Raw genomic sequence first — 25,036 nt, 5'->3', positions numbered from 1 at the left:
ATCAGCAATGCTGAGGTCATGAACTCTTTTACTGTGATCTCACAAGATTTCACTTAACTCTCATGAGATTTCATTGTTACACTGAATAGGGAAATAACATGAGAGTGCACGAGGCTCATCCCTTCAGCTGTCCCGGGACAGACATACTAATATGCTGCTTAGAAGTCCTTTACAATGGGATGTGGAACTTTTGAGGTAAAATATCTTTCTTTTTTACATAGAGATGTTCAGGTGATATTTTCTTGTCAGCTTTTTACAGCTATGCTGCATCACTTTCAAGTGTTTAAACATTTGGGTATTATGGCCCTTTCAGAAAAAAAAAAAGGATCTCCCCTCATTTATTCTGATTACCATACCACAACCTTTTGTATGGAAATAGTCTCACTGCCCTATGCTTCCCTCAAGACCCCCCCCCCCCCCTCCTATCAGGGTTCCTGTTATTCTGTCTTCCCCCCTCTCCAAATGCTTCCCTCAACAGGGGATTCCTGGTCATGTTTTTTTTCTACCCTTACCTGAGGTTGTCTCAGACAGGCAGGTAGCTGCACCTCCAGAGTGAGTCACTTACTGATGCATGACCTACCACATGTCCTCTCTTCACACCACCAGCTGTCTGTCCCCAGCGTTCATGTCTGCCTTCTCTGTGGGTGAGCCGGGCTCCACCAGCTGCTCTTACTGTCCAGACAGTGCCTTCTTGCTATGAAGGTTGAAGCCATAACCCGTCTACCTCTTCCAGAGCACACAAACTCTGTACCATAATGATCTGTTATCTGGCTGTGCCAGGAGCATTATATTATAATTTCAGAAGAAAGACTCTGTGTTGATATTTGGGTAGCTAAGCATAAGATTGCACATTGATTGGTTCATATGGATGTAAGTAACCAGTCAAAACCTATTAGCGCCTAGTGTAAAGCGCTGCCTACATGGCAGTAATATATACAGTATAAAGCGCGCAACAAGACCTGATTGATAGGCGAGCAGGGCTAAGGCACCAGCTTCCGGCCCAAATATCTGGTAATGCCCAATGCTCAGCATGAGCCTGAATATAGCAGATCATAGTCCAGGAAAGGTTCTAAAGGGACGGTTAACACATTGAACTTGTAATATAAACTGTTAGTTATGTCTAGTTAAAACTTTGCAATATAGTTTAATTGCTTATTATGCAAATGTTTCTGTAATTTAAGACTGAAAATTGTGTGGTTTTCAGTTATGAAATTTAGAAGAGCACATGTTTGATTTTACAAACCTGACCCTGCTATATATTTGTCCCTAATTAGCTTCTGCAGATGTGATAAGATAAGATTCTTCAAAACAATGGATATTTTGCTAACATAATGATAGTGGCTAGCCTTGTCTGCTCCATTAACCAACTTGAAATTGGTTACTGAAAAACTAAACAATTGCAGCAAACACTGTGTTAATGTATTCCAATAAAAGTCAACCTCACCTAGTATGTTCATTTATTGCAAGGCTGCAGACAATATTGTAATTATATGGTGTGTGGTGTTTACTGTCCCTTTAAGCTAAGAAAAGTAAAAGAACAGAGGAAAAGCACCAGTGTGTGTATTCCGTGCTATTGTCTGTCTGGTAAATAGACAAACTGTTTTATGGCAAAGTTATAAAACTAGCTCATGGGATATAATAACTGAATCTGCTTTATTTGTACAGATGAAGATAACGCTGATACAGTGAAAGTTGAGATAACAGAAGATCTGTGTGTGAGGCGTCAGCTGGGAGCCCCGGATGAGGAAACCAGTGACAGTATCAGCTCAGGTGAGTGTGCACGTGTGTTGTGTGTGAGGGATGTGAGTTACAGGTGAGTGTGTGCATATGATGTGTGAGTTACAGGTGAGTGTGTACGTGTGTTGTGTGTGTGAGGGGTATGAGTTACAGGTAAGTGAACACGTTTGTGCGTGAGTGATGCGAGTTACAGGTGAGTGTGCACATATGATGTGTGTGAGGAGTGTGAGTTACAGGTGAGTGTGCACGTATGATGTGTGTGAGTGATGCGAGTTACAGGTGAGTGTGCACGTATGAGGTGTGTGAGTTACAGATGAGTGTGCACATATGATGTGTGTGAGGGATGTAAGTTATAGATGAATGTGCGTTTATGATGTGTATGAGGGATGTGAGTGTGTTCATATGATGTGTGTGAGGTATGGGATTTACAGGTAAGTGTACACGTATGATGTGTGTGAGGGATGTTAGTTACAAGTGAGTGCACGTATGATGTGTGTAAAGGATGTGAGTTCAGGTGAGTGTGCACGTGTGAGGGGTGTGTGTTACAGGTGAGTGTGCACGTATGATGTGTGTGAGGGATGTGAGTTACAGGTAAGTGTGCACGTATGATGGGTGCGAGTTATAGGTAAGTGTGCATGTATATGTGTGAGGGATGTGAGTTACAGGAGACTGTGCATGTATGATGTGTGTGAGTTACAGGTGAGTGTGCACATATGATGTGTGTGAGGGGTGTGAGTTACAGGTGAGTGTGCATGTATGATGTGTGTGAGTTACAGGTGCTACATTTGATGTGTGAGTTTGTTACAGGTGAGTGTGCACATGTGAGGACGTGAGTTACAGGTAAGTGTGCACGTGTGTTGTGTGTGTGAAGGATGTGAGTTATAGGTGAGTCTGCACGTATGATGTTTGTGAGGGGTGTGAGTTACAGGTGAGTGTTCACGTATGATGTGTGTGAGGGGTGTAAGTTACAGGTGAGTGTGCATGTATGATGTGTGTGAGTTACAGGTGAGTGTGCACATATGATGTGTGTGAGGGGTGTGAGTTTGTTACAGGTGAGTGTGCACATGTGAGGACGTGAGTTACAGGTAAGTGTGCATGTGTGTTGTGTGTGAAGGATGTGAGTTATAGGTGAGTCTGCACGTATAATGTTTGTGAGGGATGTAAGTTACAGGTGAGTGTGCACGTATGATGTGTGTCGGGGGTGTGAGTTACTAGTGAGTGTGCACGTGTTTTGTGTGTGAGGGATGTGAGTTACAGGTGAATGTGCATGTATGATATGTGTGAGGGGTATGAGTTACAGGTGAGTGTTCACGTATGATGTGTGTGAGGGGTGTAAGTTACAGGTGAGTGTGCACGTATGATGTGTGTGAGTTACAGGTGAGTGTGCACGTATGATGTATATAAGGCATGCAGGTTACAGGTGAGTCTGCACGTATGATGTGTGTGAGTAGTGTGAGTTACAGGTGAGTGTGCACGTATGATGTGCATGCAGGTTACAGGTGAGTGTTGTGTCTAAATTTACCTTTTATCTTAAAAGTTGTAAAATAATAAAGAATAAAAAGGATAAAGACTAAAGACCAGTGTTTCTATCTTTTGATATTGTCTGTCTATGAAATATAAAAAAGGTTTTATGATTAAGTTATAAAAACTAGATCATGTGATATAAAAACTGAATCTGCTTTATTTATACAGAAGAAGATAACGCTGATATATTGAAATTTGTGATAACAGAAGATCTGTGTGTGAGGCAACATCTGGGTACAAAAGATGAGGAAAGCAATGACAACATCAGACCAGGTTAGTGTGCACGTGTGTTGTGTTTGGAGGACCCTGGTTACAGATGATTGTGCACGTGTTATATCTGGGGGATGTGGGCTACAGGTGAGTCTGCACACGTGTTGTCTCTAATCTTCCATTTCAGCTAAAATATATAAAATACAGTGGGTATTGAAAAGAATCACCCCTCTTGAAAATAATAACATTTAAAGACAATTGAAAACAGAATCACTGAGTTGGAAAAAGAATCACCCCCTCCTAAAATTACTTGTAAATTCAATCAGGTGTAGCTAATCATCTTCTCAACGGCACACACAAAGTAATTTGACCTTCAACTGTGAAAAGCTGTGGGCATATTGATTAGCTCAGCATGAAAAGAGCTTTCCTGGAGCATCTCAGTCCCTGGTAGTGCAACTGAAGCAAACAATCAACTATGGGTGTCAAGGCACTGTCAAAAGATTTCCGGGATAATGTTGTAGACAGGCACAAGTCAGGAGATGGATACAAGAAAATATCAAAGGCTTTATCAATGCCTAGAAGCACAGTGAAGTCTATTATTAAGAAGTGGAAGGTATCTGGTACAACACAGACCCTCTCTGGATCAGAATGTTGCTCGAAAAATGGATGAAAGAGCCAGGAATAAACTGGTCAGAGAGGCTACCAAGAGGCCCACAGCAACTCTGAACCAGTTGCAGAAATTTAAGACAACAAGTGGTCATTGTGTGCATGTGACAACAATATCACAAATTCTCCACAAATGTGGCTTGTATGGAAGGGTTGCAAAAAAAAAAAAAAAAAAGCCACTCCTCAAAAAAGACCACATGCAGTCACGACTGAGCTGTGCTATAACTCACCTAGGATATTTTGAGGCCACATGTAAAAAGGTGTTATGGCCAGATGAGACTAAAATTGAACTATTTGGCCTCAACACCAAACGATATGTCTGGAGGAAATCCTATACAGCTCACCATCCAAATAACACCATACCTACAAAAAAACATGGAGGTGGTTATATCCTGTTATGGGGGTGTTTCTCTGCAGCAGGCACTGACGCACTTGTCAGGATAGAAGTATTAATGGATGGGGCAAAATACTGTCAAATTCTTTAGGAAAATCTGCTGCCCTCTGCCAGGAATTTGTCAATGGTAAGAAGGTTTACCTTCCAACATGACAATGACCCAAAGCACACAGCAAAAATGACCACACAGTGATTGAAGGAGAAAAAGGTGAATGTCCTTGCATGGCCTAGTCAGAACCCAGACTTAAACCCCATTGAATATCTGTGGCATGACTTGAAGACTGCAGTCCACAAACGGTCACCATCAAATGTAACGGAACCGAAGCAGTTCTGCAAATAAGAGTGGGCAATTATTGCACAGTCTAGATGTGAAAAGTTAGTAGAGACATATCCCAACAGACTAAAGGCTGTAATTAAAGCAAAAGGTGGTTCAACAAAATACTGACACAAGGGGGTGATCCTTTTTCCAATTCAGTGATTCTGTTTTTGAACTGTCTTTTTTTGCCTGACATGTTGGTATTATATCTTTCACTTGGATGTTATAAGTTGCACTGAGTAATTACAACTGGATAAACAAAAAATTTGTCTGTCTTTATTTCAGGCTGCAAAGCAGCAAAATGATTCTTTTCAAAGGGGGATGATTCTTTTCAATACCCACTGTAATAGAGGGGAAACCTCAGTGTGTTGCTGTTGTCTTTGTGGGAAATGCACAAACTGTTTTATGGTAAAATTATAAAAACAAGATCATGTGACATAAAAACTACATCTGCTTTATTTGTACAGATGAAGATAAAGCTGATAAAATGAAAGTTGAGATAACAGAAGATCTGTATACGTGTGATCAGGTGAAGACTGAGGAGGACGAAGTTCCCATAAATACGGCTACAGGTGATTAGCGCATATGTAGTAAAGGGAATGTTCTGTGATGGTGACATTTTGTCTTATGCAAATAACATTTTTATTTATCAGATGGTTACACAAAAGACATATGTTAATAAGCAGCTCAGGGTTAAAGCGACAGAGTAGTCAAAATTAAAATGTCATGATTCAGATAGGGCATGTAATTTTAAACAACTTTCCAATTCACTTTTATCATCAAATTTGCTTTGTTCTCTTGGTAATCTTAGTTGAAAGCTAAACCTAGATAGGCTCATATGCTAGTTTCTAATCCTTTGAAGGCTGCCTCTTATCTAAATTAATTTTGACAGTTTTTCACAGCTAGATGGCGTTAGTTCATGTGTGCCATATAGATAACATTCGCCTAGATTTAGAGTTCTGCGTTAGCCGTCAAAAGCAGCGTTAAGGGGTCCTAACGCTGCTTTTTACCGCTTGCTGGTATTTAGAGTCAGTCAGGAAAGGGTCTAACGGTCACTTTCCAGCCGCGACTTTTCCATACCGCAGATCCCCTTACGCCAATTGCGTATCCTGTCTTTTCAATGGGATCTTCCTAACGCCGGTATTTAGAGTCTTGGCTGAAGTGAGCGTTAGAACTCCAACGACAAAACTCCAGCCGCAGAAAAAAGTCAGGAGTTAAGAGCTTTATGGGCTAACGCCGGTTTATAAAGCTCTTAGTGTACTTTAGAGCACAGTAGTTAACACCCATAAACTACCTATGTACCCCTAAACCGAGGCCCCCCCACTTCGCCGCCACTCTAATAAAAATTTGTAACCCCTAATCTGCCGACCGCACACGGCCGCCACATACATTATCCCTATGTACCCCTAATCTGCTGCCCCTAACATCACCGACACCTACATAATATTTATTAACCCCTAATCTGACCCCCCAACGTCGCCGCTACCTTACCTACACTTATTAACCCCTAATCTGCCGACCAGACCTTGCCGCCACTATAATAAATGTATTAACCCCTAAACCGCCGCACTCCCGCCTCAAAAACCCTATAATAAATAGTATTAACCCCTAATCTGCCCTCCCTAACATCTTTGACACCTAACTTCAAGTATTAACCCCTAATCTGCCGACCGGACCTCGCCGCTACTCTAATAAGTGTATTAACCCCTAAAGCTAAGTCTAACCCTAACACTAACACCCCCTAAATTAAATATAATTTTTATCTAACAAAATAAATTAAATCTTATTAAATAAATTATTCCTATTTAAAGCTAAATACTTACCTGTAAAATAAATCCTAATATAGCTACAATATAACAAATAATTATATTGTAGCTATTTTAGGATTTATACTTATTTTACATGCAACTTTGTATTTATTTTAAATAGGTACAATAGCTATTAAATAGTTATTAACTATTTAATAGCTACCTAGTTAAAATAATAACAAAATGACCTGTAAAATAAATCCTAACCTAAGTTACAATTAAATCTAACACTACACTATCAATAAATAAATTAACTAAACTACCTACAATTACCTACAATTAAATCAACTAAACTAAATTACAAAAAAAAAAAACACTAAATTACAAAAAATAAAAAAAGATTACAAGAATTTTAAACTAATTACACCTACTCTAAGCCCCCTAAAAAAATAACAAAGCCCCCCAAAATAAAAAAATGCCCTACCCTATTCTAAAATAAAAAGTTAACAGCTCTATTACCTTACCAGCCCGTAAAAGGGCTTTTTGCAGGGCATGCCCCAAAGAAATCAGCTATTTTGCCTGTAAAAAAAAACATACAATACTCCCCCAACATTACAACCCACCACCCACATACCCCTAATCTAACCCAAACCCCCCTTAAATAAACCTAACACTACCCCCCTGAAGATCTCCCTACCTTGTATTCACCCAGCCGGGTATCACCGATCGTCCAGAAGAGGTCCTCCAGAGGGTCCGAAGTCTTCATCCTATCCGGCCAGAAGAGGTCCTCCAGAGGCTCGGAAGTCTTCATCCAGACGGCATCTTCTATCTTCTTCCATCCGGAGCGGAAAAGGTCCATCTTGAAGCAGCGGCGCGGATCCATCCTCTTCTAATGACGTCCTAAGTCCGAATGAAGGTTCCTTTAAATGACGTCATCCAAGATCGGAACAGCCAATAGAATGCGAGATCAATCTGATTGGCTGATTGGTCAGCCAATCCGATTGAACTTGAATCTGATTGGCTGATTCAATCAGCCAATCAGATTTTTCCTACCTTAATTCCGATTGGCTGATAGAATCCTATCAGCCAATCGGAATTCGAGGGACGCCATCTTGGATGACGTCATTTAAAGGAACCTTCATTCGGACTTAGGACGTCGTTAGAAGAGGATGGATCCGCACCGGCTGCTTCAAGATAGAAGATGCCGCCTGGATGAAGACTTCCGAGCCTCTGGAGGACCTCTTCTGGCCGGATAGGATGAAGACTTCGGACCCTCTGGAGGACCTCTTCTGGACGGATCGGTGATACCCGGCTGGGTGAATACAAGGTAGGGAGATCTTCAGGGGGTTAGTGTTAGGTTTATTTAAGGGGGGTTTGGGTTAGATTAGGGGTATGTGGGTGGTGGGTTGTAATGTTGGGGGGGTATTGTATGGTTTTTTTTACAGGCAAAAGAGCTGATTTCTTTGGGGCATGCCCTGCAAAAAGCCCTTTTACGGGCTGGTAAGGTAATAGAGCTGTTAACTTTTTATTTTAGAATAGGGTAGGGCATTTTTTTATTTTGGGGGGCTTTGTTATTTTTTTTTAGGGGGCTTAGAGTAGGTGTAATTAGTTTAAAATTCTTGTAATCTTTTTTTATTTTTTGTAATTTAGTGTTTGTTTTTTTTGTAATTCAGTTTAGTTGATTTATTTGTAGGTAATTGTAGGTATTTTATTTAATTTATTGATAGTGTAGTGTTAGGTTTAATTGTAACTTAGGTTAGGATTTATTTCTCTTGTTAAGTGTATCCAATCCACGGATCATCCATTACTTGTGGGATATTCTCCTTCCCAACAGGAAGTTGCAAGAGGATCACCCACAGCAGAGCTGCTATATAGCTCCTCCCCTCACTGCCATATCCAGTCATTCTCTTGCAACTCTCAACAAAGATGGACGTAGTAAGAGGAGAGTGGTGTATTATAGTTAGTTTTTTAACTTCAATCAAAAGTTTGTTATTTTTAAATGGTACCGGAGTGTACTGTTTTATCAAAGGCAGCATTAGAAGAAGAATCTGCCTGTGATTTCTATTATCTTAGCAGAAGTAACTAAGATCCATTGCCGTTCTCACATATTCTGAGGAGTGAGGTAACTTCAGAGGGGGAATGGCGTGCAGGTTTTCCTGCAATAAGGTATGTGCAGTTAACATATTTCTAGGGATGGAATTTGCTATAAAAATGCTGCTGATACCGGATTAATGTAAGTTAAGCCTAAATGCAGTGATTTAATAGCGACTGGTATCAGGCTTATTAACAGAGATACATACTCTTATAAAAGTGTAATATAAAACGTTTGCTGGCATGTTAATCGTTTTTATATATGTTTGGTGACAAAACTTATAAAATGGGGCCTAGTTTTTTTCTCCACATGGCTGGCTTGATTTTTGCCTAGAAACAGTTTCCTGAGGCTTTCCACTGTTGTAATATGAGTGGAAGGGGCCTATTTTAGCGCTTTTCTGCGCAGCTAAAATTACAGACAGAGACACTCAGCTTCCTTCTGCATGATACAGGACATCTCTGAAGGGCTCAAAAGGCTTCAAAAGTCGTGTTTGAGGAGGGTAACAACCACAGTAGACCTGTGGCAGTTGTTGTGACTGTGTTTAAAAACGTTTTTGTCATTTATTATTCCGTTTTTGGTATTAAGGGGTTAATCATCCATTTGCAAGTGGGTGCAATGCTCTGCTAACTTGTTACATACATTGTAAAAATGTTGTTAGTATAACTGCCTTTTTTCACTGTTATTTCAAATTTTGCCAAAATTTGTTTCTCTTAAAGGCACAGTAACGTTTTTTATATTGCTTGTTAACTTGGTTTAAAGGGTTTTCCAAGCTTGCTAGTCTCATTGCTAGTCTGTACAAACATGTCTGACACAGAGAAAACTACTTGTTCATTATGTTTAAAAGCCATGGTGGAGCCCCATAGGAGAATGTGTACTAAATGTATTGATTTCACCTTACAGTAAAGATCAGTCTTTATCTATAAAAGAATTGTCACCAGAGGGGTCTGTCGAGGGGGAAGTTATGCCGACTAACTCTCCCCACGTGTCGGACCCTTCGCCTCCCGCTCAAGGGACGCACGCTAATATGGCGCCAAGTACATCAGGGACGCCCATAGCGATTACTTTGCAGGACATGGCTGCAATCATGAATAATACCCTGTCACAGGTATTTGCCAGATTGCCTGAATTGAGAGGCAAGCGCGATAGCTCTGGGGTTAGACGAGATACAGAGCGCGTAGATGCTGTAAGAGCCATGTCTGATACTGCATCACAATATGCAGAACCTGAGGACGGAGAGCTTCAGTCTGTGGGTGACGTCTCTGACTCGGGGAGACCTGAATCAGAGATTTCTAATTTTAAATTTAAGCTTGAGAACCTCTGTGTATTGCTTGGGGAGGTATTAGCTGCTCTGAATGACTGTGACACAATTGCAGTGCCAGAGAAATTGTGTAGACTGGATAAATACTATGCAGTGCCGGTGAGTACTGATGTTTTTCCAATACCTAAAAGGCTTACAGAAATTATTAGTAAGGAGTGGGATAGACCCGGGGTGTCCTTTTCCCCACCTCCTATATTTAGAAAAATGTTTCCAATAGATGCCACTACACGGGACTTATGGCAGACAGTCCCTAAGGTGGAGGGAGCAGTTTCTACTTTAGCAAAGCGTACCACTATCCCGGTTGAGGACAGTTGTGCTTTTTCAGACCCAATGGATAAAAAATTAGAGGGTTACCTTAAGAAAATGTTTATTCAACAAGGTTTTATTTTACAGCCCCTTGCATGCATTGCGCCTGTCACTGCTGCGGCGGCGTTCTGGTTTGAGGCCCTGGAAGAGGCCATCCATACAGCTCCATTGACTGAAATTATTGACAAGCTTAGAACACTTAAGCTAGCTAACTCATTTGTTTCTGATGCCATTGTTCATTTGACTAAACTAACGGCTAAGAATTCCGGATTCGCCATCCATACGCGTAGGGCGCTATGGCTTAAATCCTGGTCAGCTGATGTGACTTCAAAGTCTAAATTACTCAACATTCCTTTCAAGGGGCAGACCTTATTCGGGCCTGGTTTGAAAGAAATTATTGCTGACATTACTGGAGGTAAGGGTCATACCCTTCCTCAGGACAGGGCCAAATCAAGGGCCAAACAGTCTAATTTTCGTGCCTTTCGAAATTTCAAGGCAGGTGCAGGATCAACTCCCTCTGCTTCAAAACAAGAGGGAACTTTTGCTCAATCCAAGCAGGCCTGGAAACCTAACCAGTCCTGGAACAAGGGCAAGCAGGCCAGAAAGCCTGCTGCTGCCTCCAAGACAGCATGAAGGAGCGGCCCCCTATCCGACAACGGATCTAGTAGGGGGCAGACTCTCTCTCTTCGCCCAGGCGTGGGCAAGAGATGTTCAGGATCCCTGGGCGTTGGAGATCATATCTCAGGGATATCTTCTGGACTTCAAAGCTTCTCCTCCACAAGGGAGATTTCATCTTTCAAGATTATCTGCAAACCAGATAAAGAAAGAGGCATTCCTAAGCTGCGTGCAAGACCTCCTTGTAATGGGAGTGATCCATCCAGTTCCGCGGACGGAACAAGGACAGGGGTTTTATTCAAATCTGTTTGTGGTTCCCAAAAAAAAAAAAACCTTCAGACCAGTTTTGGATCTAAAAATCCTAAACAAATTCCTCAGAGTTCCATCATTCAAGATGGAAACTATTCGAACCATTTTACCCATGATCCAAGAGGGTCAGTACATGACCACAGTGGACTTAAAGGATGCCTACTTTCACATTCCGATTCACAAGAATCATCATCGGTTCCTGAGGTTTGCCTTTCTAGACAGGCATTACCAGTTTGTAGCTCTTCCATTCGGGTTGGCTACAGCCCCAAGAATGTTTACAAAGGTTCTGGGCTCACTTCTGGCGGTTCTAAGACTGCGAGGCATAGCGGTGGCTCCTTACCTAGACGACATCCTGATACAGGCGTCAAGCTTTCAATTTGCCAAGTCTCATACAGAGATAGTTCTGGCATTTCTGAGGTCGCATGGGTGGAAAGTGAACGAAGAAAAGAGTTCTCTATCTCCTCTCACAAGGGTTTCCTTCCTAGGGACTCTGATAGATTCTATAGAAATGAAAATTTACCTGACGGAGTCCAGGTTATCAAAACTTCTAAATGCTTGCCGTGTTCTTCACTCCATTCCGCGCCCCACGGTGGCTCAGTGCATGGAAGTAATCGGCTTAATGGTAGCGGCGATGGACATAGTGCCATTTGCGCGCCTGCATCTCAGACCGCTGCAATTATGCATGCTCAGTCAGTGGAATGGGGTTTACACAGATTTGTCCCCTCTACTAAGTCTGGATCAGGAAACCAGAGATTCTCTTCTCTGGTGGTTATCTCGGGTCCATCTGTCCAAAGGTATGACCTTTCGCAGACCAGATTGGACCATTGTAACAACAGATGCCAGCCTTCTAGGTTGGGGTGCAGTCTGGAACTCCCTGAAGGCTCAGGGTTCATGGACTCAGGAGGAGAAACTCCTCCCAATAAATATTCTGGAGTTAAGAGCAATATTCAATGCTCTTCTGGCTTGGCCTCAGTTAGCAACACTGAGGTTCATCAGATTTCAGTCGGACAACATCACGACTGTGGCTTACATCAACCATCAAGGGGGAACCAGGAGTTCCCTAGCGATGTCAGAAGTCTCCAAGATAATTCGCTGGGCAGAGACTCACTCTTGCCACCTGTCAGCGATCCATATCCCAGGTGTAGAGAACTGGGAGGCGGATTTTCTAAGTCGTCAGACTTTTCATCCGGGGGAGTGGGAACTCCATCCGGAGGTGTTTGCTCAATTGGTTCTCCGTTGGGGCAAACCAGAACTGGATCTCATGGCGTCTCGCCAGAAGGCCATGCTTCCTTGTTACGGATCCAGGTCCAGGGACCCAGAAGCGGCACTGATAGATGCTCTAGCAGCGCCTTGGTTCTTCAACCTGGCTTATGTGTTTCCACCGTTTCCTCTGCTCCCTCGTCTGATTGCCAAAATCAAACAGGAGAGAGCATCGGTGATATTGATAGCGCCTGCGTGGCCACGCAGGACCTGGTATGCAGACCTAGTGGACATGTCATCCTTTCCACCATGGACTCTGCCTCTGAGACAAGACCTTCTAATACAAGGTCCTTTCAATCATCCGAATCTACTTTCTCTGAGACTGACTACATGGAGATTGAACGCTTGATCCTATCAAAGTGTGGCTTCTCCGAGTCAGTAATTGATACCTTAATACAGGCACGAAAGCCTGTCACCAGGAAAATTTACCACAAGATATGGCGTAAATATCTTCATTGGTGTGAATCCAAGAATTATTCATGGAGTAGGGTTAAGATTCCTAGGATCTTGTCCTTCCTCCAAGAGGGTTTGGACAAAGGATTATCAGCTAGTCTGGCAGAAGTTCCAGACGTTCAGGCATTTTGTCAGGCTTTAGTTAGAATTAAGCCTGTGTTTAAACCTGTTGCTCCCAAATGGAGCTTAAACTTGGTTCTTAAAGTTCTTCAAGGGGTTCCGTTTGAACCCCTTCATTCTATTGATATCAAACTTCTATCATGGAAAGTTCTTTTTCTGATGGCTATTTCCTCGGCTCGAAGAGTCTCGGAGTTATCTGCCTTACATTGTGATTCTCCTTATCTGATCTTTCATTCAGATAAAGTAGTTCTGCGTACAAAACCTGGGTTTTTACCTAAGGTGGTTTCTAACAAGAATATCAATCAAGAGATTGTTGTTCCATCATTATGTCCTAATCCTTCTTCAAAGAAGGAACGTCTTTTGCATAATCTAGACGTAGTCCGTGCCTTGAAGTTTTACTTACAGGCTACTAAAGCTTTTCGTCAAACATCTAGCCTGTTTGTTGTTTACTCTGGACAGAGGAGAGGTCAAAAGGCCTCGGCAACCTCTCTTTCGTTTTGGCTTCGGAGTATAATCCGTTTGGCCTATGAGACTGCTGGACAGCAGCCCCCTGAAAGAATTACAGCTCATTCTACTAGAGCTGTGGCTTCCACCTGGGCCTTTAAAAATGAGGCCTCTGTTGAACAGATTTGCAAGGCTGCGACTTGGTCTTCGCTTCATACCTTTTCAAAATTTTCTAAATTTGATACTTTTGCTTCTTCGGAGGCTGTTTTTTGGGAGACAGGTTCTACAGGCAGTGGTTCCTTCCATTTAAGTTCCTGCCTTGTCCCTCCCATCATCCGTGTACTTTAGCTTTGGTATTGGTATCCCACAAGTAATGGATGATCCGTGGACTGGATACACTACAAGAGAAATACATTTATCAGGTAAGCATAAATTATGTTTTTACAGGTAATTTTGTTATTATTTTAACTAGGTAGCTATTAAATAGTAAATAACTATTTAATAGCCATTGTACCTAGTTAAAATAAATACAAAGTTGCCTGTAAAGTAAATATAAATCCTAAAATAGCTACAATATAATTATTTGTTATATTGTAGCTATATTAGGATTTATTTTACAGGTAAGTATTTAGCTTTAAATAGGAATAATTTATTTAATAAGATTTAATTTATTTCGTTAGATAAAAATTATATTTAACTTAGGGGGGTGTTAGTGTTAGACTTAGCTTTAGGGGTTAATACATTTATTAGAGTAGCGTCGAGGTCCGGTCGGCAGATTAGGGGTTAATACTTGAAGTTAGGTGTCAAAGATGTTAGGGAGGGCAGATTAGGGGTTAATACTATTTATTATAGGGTTTTTGAGGCGGGAGTGCGGCGGTTTAGGGGTTAATACATTTATTATAGGGGTGGCGAGGTCAGGTCGGCAAAAAATTTTGGTTAATAAGTGTAGGTAAGGTAGCGGTGACGTTGGGGGGGCAGATTAGGGGTTAATAAATATTATGTATGTGTCAGCGATGTTAGGGGCAGCAGATTAGGGGTACATAGGGATAATGTAGGTTGTGGCGGTGTCCGGAGCGGAAGATTAGGGGTTAATAATAAAATGCAGGTGTCAGCGATAGCGGGGGCGGCAGATTAGGGGTTAATAAGTGTAAGGTTAGGGGTGTTTAGACTCGGGGTTCATGTTAGGGTGTTAGGTGCAGACTTAGGAAGTGTTTCCCCTAGGAAACAATGGGGCTGCGTTAGGAGCTTAACGCTGCTTTTTTACAGGTGTTAGGTTTTTTTTGCAGCTCAAACTGCCCCATTGTTTCCTATGGGGGAATCGTGCACGAGCATGTTTTTCCAGCTGGCCGCTGCCGTAAGCAACGCTGGTATTTAGAGTTGACGTGGCGGTAAATATGCCTCTACGCTCCCTTTTTGGAGCCTAACGCAGCCCTTCAGAGAACTCTAAATACCAGCGTTATTTAAAAGGTGCGGGGGGGGGGGAAACGCGTAGCTAACGCACCCCTTTGGCCGCAAAACTCTAAATCTAGCCGATTGTGTCCACGCTCGTGGAGTTACTTATGAGAGGGTACTGATTGGCTAAAATGCAAGTCTGTCAAAAGAACTGAAATAAGGGGCAGTCTGTAGAGGCTTAGATACAAGGTAATCACAGAGGTAAAAAGTGTATTAATATAACTGTGTTTGTTATGTAAAATTTAGGAATGGGTAATAAAGGGATTATCTATCTTTTTAAACAATAAAAATTCTGTAGTATACTATCCTGGCTGTTTAAAAGGCAAAATCACTTAAAGGGACAAAGTGTTTATAGACAAGTTCAGCAGTAATATTCAGTATGTATCTGTGTGTAATTTTGATAAATCAGTTATGTATTTATGGTTTGTGCTGCGGTAATCTTCACCTCACCCATTGCTGAAATACACTGTGCAGCAATCCATCTCTTGAACAGATATTAAAGTATTTTTTTTATGTATATATATCAATCACTGTACTGGAAAATACCTGTATATAAAGCTGAGGTTACTAAATTCAACATGTGAGATGATACAGAGCAGATTATAAACTTTATTCCCTAACCAGCCATTACAATGCCATTGATTAAATCTAATATGCACAATTATATTACAAATATTCTTATATAAACTTATAAACTTCTAGGTTACTAGTAGTTTTTCTCATGCTAGTTCATGTCCTACCCAACAATTATATTCAACAACAAAAAATCTAAGCCACTGAAATACAGCCCCTGATAATTGTGGAGACATTGTAGTTCAGTGACTGATTTACCTGAACCCACAAAACCCAGTTTAGTTAGTTTATGTTTAATAAAATACTATACTTACCACGTGAGTTTGAAATCAGCGTGCCTGAAAGAGTTATGCTAAAGTTTATTAGGTAAACAAGGTACATTTGCAGGGCCAAAAACAAGGTTCTGTTCACTCAGCTCTCACTCCATTCAAAAGACACCAAATAACTCTGAACACAACTAGTTAAAGGGACGTGCCCCTTTGTCTGTTGTTTCCAGACCTGATAGCACTGCTTATATCAAAGCCCCTTAATTGGATACCAATTGATTTGAAGAGCCCCCTTCTCTGAAGGGGTTAAACAGAGATAGGCCCCACCCCCAAGGCAGAACACTGTGCGATCTGAGTTCTTATCGCAGAAACTGAAGGGTCTCTGCAGAAAGAACGGCAGTGGCAGTTAAAAAAAAATAAAAAAATTGCCTGCACTTTTAATTTCTGCCTGCAGGTGTCATTGTTCCGTTCTATCTCAATGGAAATATTTGCTACGTTCCTCTCTTTTCAATTTCCTCTCACTTCCTGATCTCCAGTGCGGTACAGGGAACAGCACATTGCAGAAAAGATAAGTCAGGGCTTAACAAATGTATTCAAAATACTTAGACAGATTTTTTTTTTGTTCTTTAATAAATGTGTGTGTGTTTATGTTGTTTGTTTGTGTGTGTGTATATGGTGTGTGTATGTGTATATGTTGTTTGTGTATGTTGTGTATATGGTGTGTATGTTGTGTATGTGGTGTGTGTGTGTATGTTGTGTATATGGTGTGTGTGTGTGTATGTTGTGTGTATATGGTGTGTGTGTATGGTGTGTATGTTGTGTGTATATGGTGTGTGTGTATGGTATGTATGTGTGTGTATATGTGTGTATGGTGTGTGTGTGTATGTTGTGTGTATATGGTGTGTATGTTGTGTATATGGTGTGTGTGTATATGGTGTGTGTGTATGTTGTGTATAGGGTGTGTGTGTGTATATGGTGTGTGTGTGTGTGTGTCTGTATATGGTGTGTGTGTGTGTATATGGTGTGTGTATATGGTGTGTGTATATGGTGTGTGTATATGGTGTGTGTATATGGTGTGTGTGTGTGTATATGGTGTATACACAGGCTGTACATGAACCTGTGCTCATGCACACTGAGTAAGGGCAATAAACACAGCAACACCAGCTTCTTAAAGACACTGCAGAAAATTTTTCACTAAAAAAAAATCTCATCACAGAAAATTAAAAATAAGTTCTGCCTCTGGGGGCCCCACCCACATAGACCCAAAAATAAGCAGACTCCCATTACTAATTTTCTGTCCAGGTATGCACAGGAAGCTGGTTCATTTCCTTACTGGATTTCTTGGGCTGTGCAGGTGGAGCTTCTTTGAAGAGAGTGATGTTCCTTGCTAAGGACTGCAAGATTTTGCTTCTGCTATGTCCTCAGGCATTTGAAGATGTGCCCTGTGTTTGGAATCCCGTTATCTGCTGGTTGCATTTGGCGCCTTTTCGTGTGCATGAGAGCTATTAGTTTTGTGACTCAGTGAGGTTCGCACACGGGTCACACGCACATGCAGTCATAGCCGTGTTTGAGGCTTTATTTAATGAGGAAGCATTTGTATAGCGCTTCTACTACTCCTCATTCTGTTTAGAGATTTCTGAACTCTGCGTTTCTCCTCCTCTTTTTCTTTCTCTTCTTGGCCTAGAAAGGAGAAAGAAAGGGAAAAGGACAAAGAGAAATTGTCCATAAAGCTGTCCAGGCTCAGTTGCCTGCATCCGCCTCAATTTAAAAGGATACTTGGTGACTATTTGTTTAAGGGGTTGGTTTTTCTCTTGTGTAATTTTTTTCTGAGGCCTAGCTATTGACTCAATGTTAACTTCTGCTTAGCTAAACCAAACAGCAGTTGACCCAAAGTGAAGTTCTCTATTTACTAGCCCATTTTCTTAGGGACCCATTGGAACATTCCTTAGGCCTGTACCCAGCGCTACGGAATTTTCCGGCGCTATACAAATAAATGATAATAATAATAGGCCAAAAACTACAGAGGAAAAACACAAAATCCTGTCCCCACCCTGTATCTAAATTGTCTTTCATGATAGATACATGGCAAAAGCAGAATAAGCCATTAAGCTATACTATATTAGCCACTGTTTTTATTTTCTAATGCCTAGGCAGCAGCTATCAGGCAGAGGGTAGGGACGAGAGGCTTGTCACAGTCTCTTCTTCCATGAATTTTGATTTCCGGGCATCATCTCCCACAAGTAGTTGCTCCAATATTACTAATGGACAATCCAGTGCTGCTCATTCAATATAATTTTCAGTCCAGTATCTTTTTGTCTAAAGTCAGTCACATCACTATGTCCTGAGAAGCCATAACACCTAGATCTGTGCTTCCTGTTCCTTGTATGACGGTTTCAAATTGACTCTTCGCCCCCTGTCTGTTACCCTTCTGATCTAGCAGAGAAGCAGGTAATAGTAGGGCCTGCAAGTCTCACACCTATCGTGGGATACAATACTATTTATTTCTACTAGATTGTCTTTGACAGGCCTTGCTTCTTACCCCTCTGTCATATTAACAGCCTGGTTTACCATAGTAGCTACTGTCAGAAACCCCCTGTGTCTTTTAAGTGTTAGGTACCCTTTATTGGTTACTGTTAGGCATTTTATCTGATTCTTGTCTGGTCCCCATCTTCCTGGGTCTGGTTTATTCTGCTACCCTAGCTAAACGTGTCTTCCCAATTGGTGAGACACTCCTCTGAATCATTACCAGCTTGTCTCTTATTGTCTGCTCTGTTTCTTGAGCTTGTGCATCTACCTTGGTACTAAATGCTAAGGTCTAGTTTACAAGTGGACCACAAAAATATTAAAGGGACAGTCTAGGCCAAAGTAAACTTTCATGATTCAGATAGAGCATGTAAGTTTAAACAATTTTCCAATTTACTTTTATCACCAATTTTGCTTTGTTCTCTTGGTATTCTTAGTTGAAAGCTTAACCTAGGAGGTTCATATGCTAATTTCTTAGACCTTGAAGGCCACCTCTTTTTAGAATGCATTTTAACAGTTTTTCACCACTAGAGGGTGTTAGTTCATGTATTTCATATAGATAACACTGTGCTCGTGCACGTGAAGTTATCTGGGAGCAGGCACTGATTGGCTAAACTGCAAGTCTGTCAAAAGAACTGAAATAAAGGGGCAGTTTGCAGAGGCTTAGATGCAAGGTAATCACAGAGGTTAAAAGTACATTAATATAACTGTGTTGGTTATGCAAAACTGGGGAATGGGTAATAAAGGGATTATCTATCTTTTAAAACAATAAAAATTCTGGTGTAGACTGTCGCTTTAACACTAACACGGTTCAAGTTAAATCAATAGCATTCTTATTCTTGCATCTGTTACAAATAGACAGTGGGTGCCTGTATACCTGGAGCCTGCATTTACCATTCAATACTGCTAGTCCCAGACACATTGAAAAGCTGCAGGAGGAGGACTGACCTGACTGCACTTTGGGAATCTTAAGATTTCCAAATATTATCTTTTTTCATAAGAGAAAATGTCACAGGTGCCCCATTTTTAAACATTTAAATTGGACATAAAATTGACATTTTAACTGATATTCTTAGGATTAAAAAGGTCATTTTGTATTCTTTAATATATAATGTTACCAGGAAAGGTGGGAGCTGCAACACTAATAAAAACATAAGTTCAGCAAGCTACTTCCGCTGGCTATTTTATATATTAAGAGAATCTGCACTCAGGCAAACATAATGTTAAACCTCATAGAAGGTATGCACTCCAATGACATATAACATTATGTAAAGAACATTGGAATGTAAAATATTTACAATAAAAACACAGTTAAACACTTTATTACATATAAGTATTACATAAAAAAGCTACTTAACTGCATAGGGCTCCAATGCATATATATATATATATATATATATATATATATATATATATATATATATGTTTTTATTTGTTTATATGTGTATATATGTCTAAATACATATATACACATATAAATACATATGTACACACATATATACATTTGTGTGTATGTGTGTGTATATATATATATATATATATATATATATATATATATATATATATATATATATATATATATATATATATATATATATATATATATATATATATATATATATATATATATACGATCAGCATAAAGTGTATGCACTCTCGCCATCAGTCTTCAACTGCCAGGGTGCTATGAGAATGATAAACAATTTTCAGTGGAGATAAAGCACTCACTGGACTTTAGCCGTCTGTGATAAATTCTTTTATTATAAATGTGACGTTTCGGGACACAAAAACAGTCCCTTCCTCTGACAATCAACAGTGTACAATGGCAAACATATAAAGGTGTATAAAACCCTCCCTCCCTGAAGTGGCCAATCAAGGCTTTCCACGTGTCTAGACAGAAGCAACAACACTCCTGATAGGTGCATCAGAAAGGAACAAAGTTCCTAATAGGATAACAAAAATGCCAGTGTGTTTGTGTGAATACAAAAAGTGTAGTTCTATTAGGCCTGCAATGCAACAAACTCATAACCCCACATACTTACTCAACTACAAAGAACCAAGAAACAGTAACAAATGAAAAACCGTGTCAATCCACATATTAGCCCCAGTACAAACCATGGGCCAATCATGCACCACCAAGAGGACACACACTGTCAGTCAGCCAATCGCGGCCACTGAGTACAAAGTGTGAAACAAACGGGAAACACCCCCTCATGCCGATTGGATATTCACCATGTAAACACAATCTATCACCTCCCTTTAATGTGGATCCATCTCTAATTTACTCAACATCCAGCCTCACAGTAGATCTTAAAATCACATTGCCACAGGTTGATACGTAATGAATAATGCAAGCAATATGTCATCTCAGTTGCAATCACATAATGGGCTACTGCCACGCTGTCAGTAGATGCAAAATCCAGCCCCCCTGAGCTTAGACGAATCGTGACACTGTATGAGCACACACCCTTTTGGATGCCCAATCAACTGTAAGACACACGCTCCGCAGCACAAACCTACCGTACCCGGACAGCTCAAATATGCAACCCTGAGGTGAACGTCACTATTTATTACCACCATTTACTACTATGCAGATAATAAAATCTAGCTGATAAAGAGTGACACATATTGTTAGAATAAAACAAGAGATATCAAACACCTAAGCTAGCCTGTGCATATGTCTCACCAATCATATGGTAGTAACGGCACCCTTCTATTCAATACACCAATTGTGACAGACCCTTCTGTCAGGACTGAAGGAGTTAACTGTGTTTAGCTTTAAGAAGCTAATTTCTAAAGACAGGTTTGCTGGCCTCAGCTATTGTGTGCTATAATTACGTTTAAGTAATAAACATTCCATTGTTTAATCACATCTAGAGAGCAGACGCCTCAGTGATAAGAGAAGCCAAGTGTGTGTCTTGTGTTCAAGTTGTTATCAGCTTGAGCAAGGTATTCTATTGTATCATGTCAAAGGGCGTGTTCCCTCCATCTAATGTACAACAGTCTTTCAACCCCCCCATGGACCAGACCACCAGTCCTATGTGCATTCCTAAATCAGGCTGTTGCAACGGGTCTCCCATCATCCTAAAAGTGAATGATGTATTAAAAGTCACAATATATATGCCACCAAAGTATGGAAGCAATCCCAACGTCCTAAGAGTGAATGATGTGTTAAGTCACATTATGTACACCACCAAAGTATGGAAGCAATCCCATATTGAAGAGCTATTCATAAAGCTTATGTGATCCACAAACATATAATATTTTTACTGTAGTCCACCCATTGGGGACACAAAAAACCCAGGACAACTTGATGGATATACCCCCACACTGTAGAAACATATCAACCTTGTAGTGTGGGTAACCTATGAAGGACAAACCTATTCATTGACATAGAACAAGTGAGGCTACAATCGTTTTCAAAATGTTACATAAAAGTTATACTATATAGTGTCAAAGGTATGCTAAAAGTACCTGTTCCATCAGTGGTGTTAACATAAAACCGGAGGGGAGCAAAATCTCAAACTCAATAATGAGATATAGTATGTTAGGGGTAAAGGATTGTAGGCCCAAAGGAACAGTGTGTGTAGGGTGACAAGTGAATTAAAATGTTATTTGAACAACACAAAATTAAACTTAAAATTAAAGACTTCTATGTATAGGAGCAAAGTACAGACAATCATTATCAACTAAAGATTGTAGCGTATTCCTAGCGCTAATTATACAATCCAAGATATCTATATACATATTATGGAGAGCTCCAAGCCTCGCACCAATAGGACTTAAACTACATTTGTTTCCATTGAAATAATGCTTGTAAGGATAGCTAGCCAAATAAAGCAAAAGGGGGTACCCAATGTGCAGTCCAGAGTAAAACTCCACCTGGGAGTTAGACAAATAGAACAGTAGACTCTCATAAGTGTTGGAACTCCATGGATGAGTCTCCTACACCTAAATCATGGACTCTCCTGAGTGATGGGACTCCTGGGGGGAGTACCCTGGGAATGGAACACGGACTCTCATGTTGACTTCAGTGTTCTATGTTGTGGATTTATGTGCTCCCATCCCATTAGAGATAGCATTGCCACCCTGTGTGGACATTGAGTCCCCTTGGATGTAATGTTCCAAGTTAAAAAAATCCAACGGCCTCTTTTTGTAGGAGAATCCTGGCTCTATCTCCTCCCCTTTTGAGCTTTGGAACATGGTCGATGATCCGGAACCTCAGATCTCTCGCGGTGTGTCCTTCCTCCAGGAAGTGGCGGGCCACAGGTTGGTCTGACCTGCCTTTACTGATGGCTGTTCTGATGGCAGATCTGTGGTTTGCCATCCTAGTCCTTACGTCATCAGTAGTCTTTCCGACATAATATTTTCCACTAGAGCAGTTCAACAAATATATGACATGTGTGGTCGTGCAGGTCAAGAAAAATCTAATGTCATATTTCTTTCTCCGTTCAGGGTGGTGGAAGTAACCACCTGTAATCATCGCATTGCACGTGACACAGCTTATGCACCTAAAACAACCTTTCTTCTTTTTTTGCCAAGACTCCTGTTTAATATCCATGATATCAGTTTTCATCAAGAGGTCTTTAAGGTTGCATCCCCTGCTGTAGGCTGTCCGTGGTGCTATCCAATTGCCAAAGGGAAGTGTATGGTCAGCCTCAATAAGTTTCCACTATTCCTTTAGTGTTCTTACCAATGGATACTTATCCGGTGTGTAGGATGTCACAAAGGTCATTTGCTTAGGTTGATGATCAGATGAACGGTTCTTATTACTTGGAGCGGTAGCACATATCCGCATTTCATTAAGTGTATTCTTGTTATAGCCCCTTTCTTTGAACCTTTGTGTCATTTCGTCCAGTTGTGCCGCACATTTCACTTCATCTGTATTATTCCTTGTCACTCGTTGAAACTGTGCCTTGGGAATATTTTTAAATAAACAGGGTTGGTGACAACTTCTGGCGCGTAGGATGGAATTTCGGTCAGTAGTTTTCCTAAACAAAGTTGTTCCTAACCGATCGCCATTCTTGAAGATCCTCACATCTAGATAGTCGACTGTGTCATTGTTCATGGTATGACTAAATCTGTTGGTTCCTTCCAATTCGTTCAGATTTTCAATCCACTCTATGAGTGTATCCTGACTACCTTCCCAAATGAGAAAAAGATCGTCTATGTAGCGGCAATAATACCTAATCTCTTCCTTCTCAAATACCCTCATTTTATGTACCTCATAGTCGGCCATGAACAGATTGGCTAGCGACGGGGCCACGGCACAACTGGACGAAATGACACAAAGGTTCAAAGAAAGGGGCTATAACAAGAATACACTTAATGAAATGCGGTTATGTGCTACCGCTCCAAGTAATAAGAACCGTTCGTCTGATCATCAACCTAAACAAATGACCTTTGTGACATCCTACACACCGGATAAGTATCCATTGGTAAGAACACTAAAGGAAGAGTGGAAACTTATTGAGGCTGACCGTACACTTCCCTTTGGCAATTGGATAGCACCACGGACAGCCTACAGCAGGGGACGCAACCTTAAAGACCTCTTGATGAAAACTGATATCATGGATATTAACCAGGAGTCTTGGCTAAAAAAGAAGAAAGGTTGTTTTAGGTGCATAAGCTGCGTCACGTGCAATGCGATGATTACAGGTGGTTGCTTCCACCACCCTGAACGGAGAAAGAAATATGACATTAGATTTTTCTTGACCTGCACGACCACATATGTCATATATTTGTTGAACTGCCCTTGTGGGAAATATTATGTCAGAAAGACTACTGACGATGTAAGGACTAGGATGGCAAACCACAGATCCACCATCAGAACAGCCATCAGTAAAGGCAGGTCAGACCAACCTGTGGCCCGCCACTTCCTGGAGGAAGGACACACTGTTAGAGATCTGAGGTTCCGGATCATCGACCATGTTTTTTAAAGCTCAATAGGGGAGGAGATAGAGCCAGGATTCTCCTACGAAAAGAGGCCTGTTGGATTTTTGAACTTGGAACATTACATCCAAGGGGACTCAATGTCCACACAGGGTGGCAAAGCTATCTCTAATGGGATGGGAGCACATAAATCCACAACATAGAACACTGAAGTCAACATGAGAGTCCGTGTTCCATTCCCAGGGTACGCCTCCCAGGAGTCCCATCACTCAGGAGAGTCCATGATTTAGGTGTAGGAGACTCATCCATGGAGTTCCAACACTTATGAGAGTCTACTGTTCTATTTGTCTAACTCCCAGGTGGAGTTTTACTCTGGACTGCACATTGGGTACCCCCTTTTGCTTTATTTGGCTAGCTATCCTTACAAGCATTCTTTCAATGGAATCAAATGTAGTTTAAGTCCTATTGGTGCGAGGCTTGGAGCTCTCCATATTATGTATATAGATCTCTTGGATTGTATAATTAGCGCTAGGAATATTTAGTTGATAATGATTGTCTGTACTTTGCTCCTATACATAGAAGTCTTTAATTTTAAGTTTAATTTTAAATTTGTGTTGTTCAAATAACATTTTAATTTACTTGTCACCCTACACACACTGTTCCTTTGGGCCTACAATCCTTTACCCCTAACATACTATATCTCATTATTGAGGTTGAGATTTTGCTCTGCTCCGGTTTTATGTTAACACCACTGATGGAACAGGTACTTTTAGCATACCTTTGACACTATACAGTATAACTTTTATGTAACATTTTGA

General features: G+C 40.8%; 1 protein-coding gene across 1 annotated transcript in view; it reads left to right on the top strand.

The window, feature by feature from the left end:
- The window catches only part of LOC128655680 (oocyte zinc finger protein XlCOF6.1-like), a 79,621-nt gene that overhangs the window by 48,887 nt on the left and 5,698 nt on the right, over positions 1 to 25,036 (top strand). Inside the window, exons 3-5 of the mRNA XM_053709262.1 lie at positions 1,666 to 1,770; positions 3,430 to 3,534; positions 5,315 to 5,419. Coding sequence (XP_053565237.1) covers positions 1,666 to 1,770; positions 3,430 to 3,534; positions 5,315 to 5,419 — 315 coding nt within the window. The remainder of the gene's footprint in view (positions 1 to 1,665; positions 1,771 to 3,429; positions 3,535 to 5,314; positions 5,420 to 25,036) is intronic.

The sequence above is a fragment of the Bombina bombina genome, chromosome 4 (assembly GCF_027579735.1).
Source record: "Bombina bombina isolate aBomBom1 chromosome 4, aBomBom1.pri, whole genome shotgun sequence".
Lineage (NCBI taxonomy): Eukaryota > Metazoa > Chordata > Amphibia > Anura > Bombinatoridae > Bombina > Bombina bombina.
The sequence above is the reverse complement of the archived record's forward strand: the minus strand, read 5'-3'. Positions and strand labels throughout refer to the sequence as shown.